The sequence below is a fragment of the Bidens hawaiensis genome, unplaced genomic scaffold (genome assembly GCF_021521415.1).
Source record: "Bidens hawaiensis isolate Kalapana, Puna unplaced genomic scaffold, B.hawaiensis_p1.1 tig00000904_1, whole genome shotgun sequence".
NCBI lineage: Eukaryota > Viridiplantae > Streptophyta > Magnoliopsida > Asterales > Asteraceae > Bidens > Bidens hawaiensis.
Window position 1 is genome coordinate 4,276,852 of NW_027491052.1, and position 6,567 is coordinate 4,283,418.

At 36.3% G+C, this 6,567-nt stretch overlaps 1 protein-coding gene across 1 annotated transcript; it reads right to left on the reverse strand.

Moving 5' to 3' along the window:
• Positions 1–4,073: 4,073 nt before the first annotated feature.
• On the reverse strand, positions 4,074–6,117 carry LOC143546534 (auxin-responsive protein IAA9-like). The gene is made up of 5 exons (XM_077038189.1): positions 5,533–6,117; positions 4,557–4,783; positions 4,366–4,489; positions 4,215–4,276; positions 4,074–4,135 (listed from the first exon to the last, which is right to left on the reverse strand). The coding sequence occupies exons 1-5, from the start codon at positions 6,084–6,086 to the stop codon at positions 4,098–4,100; spliced, it is 1,005 nt and encodes a 334-aa protein (XP_076894304.1). The 5' UTR covers positions 6,087–6,117; the 3' UTR covers positions 4,074–4,097.
• Between the last annotated feature and the right edge of the window lie 450 nt (positions 6,118–6,567).

Below are 6,567 nucleotides of genomic sequence, written 5' to 3' on the forward strand. Positions count from 1 at the left end.
TATACTGGTCTTCATTCACTACAACAGTAGCACATTCGTCCAGCATCCATCCACATTCATTACTCTTGAACGAATGGGTCTCATTCGTTAATCTCCATAACGAATGTCTTATACGTTAAACCACATTCGTTACATTTGAACGAATGGGTACGAATAGCCACATACGTTAAGGATCCTCATTCGTTATGTTGATCTTCATTCGTTAAGCCCGTTAACGAATGAGCTTATACATTAAAACCACTAATGAATGTCCACATACGTTAAACCCTCATTCGTATGAACAGTACACGAATGAGTTTTCATTCGTTAAATTCCAACGAATGTACTCATTCGTTAAGCCTCCGTAACGAATGAGTTTAAAATTAATGAATGGGTTGTTGGCAGTTACTGTAGACGCCGGAAAAACGCGAATCGCCGGAAAATTCTGTTATTTTGTCGGAAAACTCATATCATCAAGCTGTAACAATGGCAGATTCATCCAAACATCATAATAAACCACCAAATTACATCCGTATGCTCGGATTTTGATCAGGAACACGAATTTAACAATCAATTCGTCATTGAAGCACTAAATCTGATCTAATTAGAATCAAACCATAAGTTGATCATCCATGGCGGATTCTTCAATTCATCATAATTAACCATCAGAATACGTTACGTAACTTCGGATTCACATCAGGAACACAATTATATAATCAGATTCATCATTCAATCAATGAATTTGATCCAAATCCGATTAAAACCCGATGAACACGAAGAACACGAACTGTTGCGTATCACGAGCAACCTCCGGCTCTGATACCAATTGTAGAAACGTTATACAAACGTTTACGAGCCAGGAACTAGTCGCAAATCGATACGTTAAGGTTTCATGTTCATTAATACGTTAATGATTGATACATTACATGATGAAGATACATTATGAGTCTAGAGAGAATCTGACAGCATAACGTTACAGGGGATAAATATGGCACAGATCTCTATGCAAGTCTACTATGGAAGGTTTATTTATAGGCTGGACTCATTCGTTATAACTGTACGAATAAGGTCTTTTCATAGCCCTATTCGCTAAACACCCTTAGCGAATGGGTATACCTTAACGAATGAGCTACCATTCGTTACAAAGTAGTAACGAATGTGCTCTTACATTAACGTATAGCCTAGTCTTTAACGAATCAGGCCTCATTCGCTAAACATCCTTAGCGAATGAGCCTTTATACATTAATATAAAGACTAAACTAGCCCTATCCTATTCGAACAGTTGCGGACACCAAATCCGTGCACTTACAACGACGAAAATGGTGGTGGTGGTGTCGGTCATGCGGTATGGGTAGCGGTGGTAGCATTGGTAGTGATAGTGATGGTAGGGTGGCGGCGACGGTGGTGGCGGTCTGGCAGTGACAGCGGTGGTGGCAATGATGATCAAGCGGCGGCGGTGACAAGGGTTGCGATGGTTACGCACAAAATTGTGGCAGCTGTGGTGGTAGCGCTGGTGGTGGAGGCGGAGGTGGTGATGGCGACGACGGTCGGGTGATGGGTGGTGGCGATGGTAGTGGTGGTGTTGTTGTTAGGTGGTGGTGTTGTTGAGAAAGTAGGGTGAAGGAGGAATGGAATGAAAAAAAAGAATGGGGTGGGAAGGAATGGTTTTGATGAAATGGGATTCCATGTGTAATGGATAATTCAATTCAATTGAGAAACCAAACATCACTTTTTTCATTCATACGTAATGAATCATTCCATTCTCCCCGTCATTCTTGCATACCAAACACTACTTAATAACATTCTTTTTTTCCTCTCCCTCCTGTCATTTAAACAATTCTCTCGAACATCAACCACAATTCATAACAATTATCAAATCCTGAATATTATCTTTCGTTTATTCGGTATCATAATTCCCCCCCCCCCCCCCCTATTGTTCGATTCTCATTTTTTTATTGTTTATTTTCATTTTAAGTTTGTTTGCACTTTATGGTTTCTATTTGTTCCATTAAGGGTTTATATACTCTATCGGTTTTTTCTGTTAGCATCTTAATCATTTTTTTACAAGATTGATTAATCTGTTGTTCGTTCAATCTATTTATGTTGTCTACTAACTCAATATTACTTTTTAAGTTATATCATTGTCTAATTTACTAGAAACCTTTGTTTTGGTTGCATTTTTGTTTGAGAGTTTTTGAATGTGAGTAATCCAGTCTTTAATTGATGTATAATTGAGAAAGTTTATAGATATGCCTCGAACTGTTCAAAGAAAGGTATTGAATCCTAGTTTCAGAACGATATTGAAGTTGGCATTATAAAGTTTTGTTTGGATAAAAAACGTTTCTTGGAAATCATGTTGAAATTTACTGATCCATGCTATGTGTTTTCTGATGGAAAGCATTGTAACAATGTCAAAACATTCTAATAATAATTCTAAGGTTAAAATTCCATTGTAATACCAACTAATGGTTACATAATGTTATTTGAAGTTAGAAATCGACTATTAAAAATTTTCCAATCTCAAAATACTTTTCAATCTCACATCTCAAGTATCTTGAATTCAAATTTTCGTAGGGTGAGGTGTCAGGTGGAGTGAAATGTGATAAAGTATGTGATGTGGTGGCTGCATGAAGTAAATGAGCGAGAATATATATACCTCGTGGCCTTAAAATGCATTTGATAAAACGATACACGACATACAAACATAAGATGACAGATCATTAATTGTAAGGCGACCCTTGATAAGTATGTGAATGAATTATATTATACAAACATCTAATTCTTCTCCTATTATTGCTTTTATGCATGTGTGTATAAGGGTGACGTGGCGGCTTTGGCAAATCATCTAGTTCATTCGGGGTAAAATCGGGAACACCCGCCGCAACCATTTCAGGTTCGGCATCCGGCTTGAGTTTGAGTTCATGAGCCTGAAATTTTACCTGATGACATTGATCATTTTCATGTTGGAAAGTATGTTTAGGTACTTTGGTTTAATTGCTCGGGAACACCGATGCAACCCTTTTGATTACTTTCGAGTAAAAATGAGATGAAACTACATGGTTGGTTGATATTTTGGGTAGCTTAGATAAAAGCTAGGGGTGCCATTCCACCCTAATTAGCTCTGAAGATTATAAGAAAAAAGAAAAGAAGAATCTTTTATTGTTCCACCAAAGGTAACCATCATCAATGGTAAGTACAATTATCAACATCACTACTTTCGAAAGGGCAAACTTAGTGCAAGGCTCTAGCAGACGTAAAGTTTGTGGATGTGGGGTCAATTTGGACCTTATGTATTCCATTGACTTTTTCTTGACTTGAGAACAATATTCCAACACCGTCGGCTACAACGAGTCAACGACCACCAATGACAAGTTCATGACAGAGCGAAACAATAACTATGGATGGTGCTAATCCAATTAAACCCATTTTAAAGTAATAAGTTGTTTATAAAAGTAACCTAAATCACCCCATTCTCAAATCAATTTAATCCAGTTTTTAAGAGTACACCCAAACTAAACGACAAGTAACGCTGTATCCGTGGAGCATGGTTCACAAGTCACGAGTCAAACTAACGTCATACCCCAATGACAAGAAACTAACTTGCACCCAATGCACTTAAGGTTGTACATTAAGCAATATTTAAAAAATTAAATACATTTTCCCCCGGCCAAAAGCAAGAAAACTGTCTAGACTTGATGGATTTGTATTATTTTATGTCCGTATACAGCGCACAGTGCTGGCCTTCTGCACTACACTACACTACACTACACTACACTACACCTGCCACTGCTGCTGCTTCAGGAATTTTCAGACTAGTCCTCCCACTTTTAACTGTTGTCAAAACCCATCCACCACTTTTCTCTTTTTACACATTCAGTCCCTCAACTACAAACACCACCATGATAAGCACCCATACAATAATAACAACATAACTGGACAGTGGACACAAGTGTTGAAATTCTTAAACCAAACAAAGACATTCATCAAAAGACCAACATTCAGAAACCAAACGTTTCCTATATCAATATTTCAGAAACATTTTACTCTTAACTATTTATAGAAACACACACACCACTTCGCTTCCATCAAAAGATTCAAAACATAACTGCACTCCACCCTTAAGTTCTGTTCTTTGATTTTTCCATTGCCCGCGGAGCTGTAAATCATTAAACGTTAACTGGTATGTTAGAAATTTCACGAGTCAAGTTTAAATAAGCTGTAAATATGCTGCATACCTAAACCAATTGCATCAGAGCCCCTCATGATTTTAAGCCTCTTGCAAGAACCGATGAACATACTGGTATCACATAAAGCGGAAAATAACATATTAGAAAAATAACATTCTCTTTATCGATAATAATAATAATAATAACAATAAATACTTACTCCCATGGAACATCTCCAACAAGCATCCAGTCACCATCTTTATCCTCATATGAGAGCACATATTCTGATCCATGCAACAAATCCCTCAACTTACTCTCACTCAAATTTTGTGATCCACATTGACCTGAGTTATGAAAATAACATTGAACTTATGATAAGAAATATAATTTTGAGTTAAAGAAATAACAGACCAATAGTGAAACAGCTAAACATCTTTTCTAGGGCTGATGAAAGTTGTTGATAAGTAGTGTAACTTCTTAGATCAACTTTTCTCAAATAAGGAGCACCATCCATACTAACTTTCACAAATAGAGCAGCGGGACCTGGTTTTCCGTCCACCTCATCATTGTTTTTTGAATTTGTAGCCAATATGTTCTTGCGAAACGATCTAACTGGAGGCCAACCGATTACTTGTGCCCTGTAGACAAGATCATATTGATCATGTAAACAAACTTAACAAACACGAACAAAGGCATGCTCATGTTCGTTTGTATAACTTAACTGAAAAAAAGATTGGGCATGAATAATTAGACAAACAGAGTTTCTTGTTCGTGTTCTTTAAGAAAATGAGCGTTTTCGTGTTGGTTCGTTAATAGTCTAAACAAACGGTTCACGAAAGTAAACGAACGAACATAATACATGAGCGAACATAAATGAGCATGATTAAGTGAACAATTGAAAGTGAATGTGAACATCAAACAGCTGGCTAGAAAAATAATAATTAAGCTACATTGAAGGTGATAATTTATTTCTAAAAAACCAGACTAAAATATAATGGACACAAAATTTTAGTGAGCATATAAGCGATCGAACTTAAATAATCGTAAACTAACGAACATAAATGAACATGAATGAACAAACATAAATGAAATTAAATAATCGTAAACTAACGAATAAACAAACATAAACAAACCTAAATAAACAAATGTTTATTTATGAACATAAACAAACAATTACGAACATAAATGGACAAAGGTAAATGAACGAACAAGACATGTCTTCATGTTCATTCGTAAAGTTAAATGAACAAAAAATGTTGTTCATGTCCGTTTGTTTATTAAATAAACAAACATCCTACCTAACGGTTCACTAAACGCTCAGTTTGTTTACAGGACTCTTATATCACTCATTTCATTCAAGAATAACAAGTTTCTCTATTACACTTACTTAGCAGCAGGAGGATTAGAAGCGTTGACTTTTTTAACACTAGCATTAGAACCGTTGACCTTTGATGCCACATCTTTAATCATAGCAGCCTGATTTCCTGACAAAATCTTACCATTAGCCAATGACTTTGAAGCATCAGAATCAATCGCAGATGAACCAATCATCCAACTTCCTTCACCAATGGTGTCAGAAAATCCTCTTTTATTTCCAGAAACAATTATCTTCTGTGAACTTGAAGACGGAATCAGTGGGAACAACGGTTTCTCATCAAGACACGGGGAACTTGCCAGGTCAGCATCTGGGTCCCGCCCCGGGGATTGAGATCCTGGAAGACCAAGCCTCAGTTCAGTAGCCTTAAGGTTTAGATTGTTTGTTTTCATTTCTGATATCGCAGAAACAGCTGAGCTGTCAACTGATGAAGAATCCGACAACCCAAGATAGTTTCTTTCCGTTAATCCAGGGTTTTTAAAAACCGATTCCATAGTGGAAGCAGAAGTCATTAGGGATGTGTTTCCATGTTCATCCCCTTCAACATCTAACAGAGGTGGTGTCATCAATGCAAAACGTCAAGGCGTTCTCGTTAATCTGCTTGAATCAGTAACCATTAATGTAAGAAACCAACTTTCAAAACTTCATAGATACAAGAAAATAACATTTATTCATGATCAATTCAATGTTCACAGATAAAGCACAGTTAGGGGTGCAAACGAGCCGAGCTGCTCGTGAGATACTGGAGACTGGCTTGTGAAACAGCCTAAACGAGCCCAAGCCTAAACGAGTCATTTATATAATTTTTATAATATATATATATATATATATAACTTTTAATTAATATATATAACATTATGAAAAAATAACTAAATAATATATATTATCTTATATTTAAAATTATAATTGAAAAGGAATATATAAAAATCAATTAATAAAAAACAAACGAGCTGAGCCTAAGCCAAGCTTGAGATTGAAAAAACTACTCACGAGCTTTAAAAATAGAGATTGAAACGAGCCGATCTCGAGCTCTGTGTAAGTTAAATG

What these genes read in the sequence shown, in the direction of transcription:
- LOC143546534 (XM_077038189.1), bottom strand. Translation starts at nt 6,086, where the DNA reads ATGACACCACCTCTGTTAGATGTTGAAGGGGATGAACATGGAAACACA. An exon ending in TCTAATCCTCCTGCTGCTAA is followed by an intron (nt 4,784 to 5,532) that starts GTAAGTGTAATA and finishes TCTTGTCTACAG; the next exon opens with GGCACAAGTAATCGGTTGGC. An exon ending in CTCTGATGCAATTGGTTTAG is followed by an intron (nt 4,136 to 4,214) that starts GTATGCAGCATA and finishes AATGATTTACAG; the next exon opens with CTCCGCGGGCAATGGAAAAA.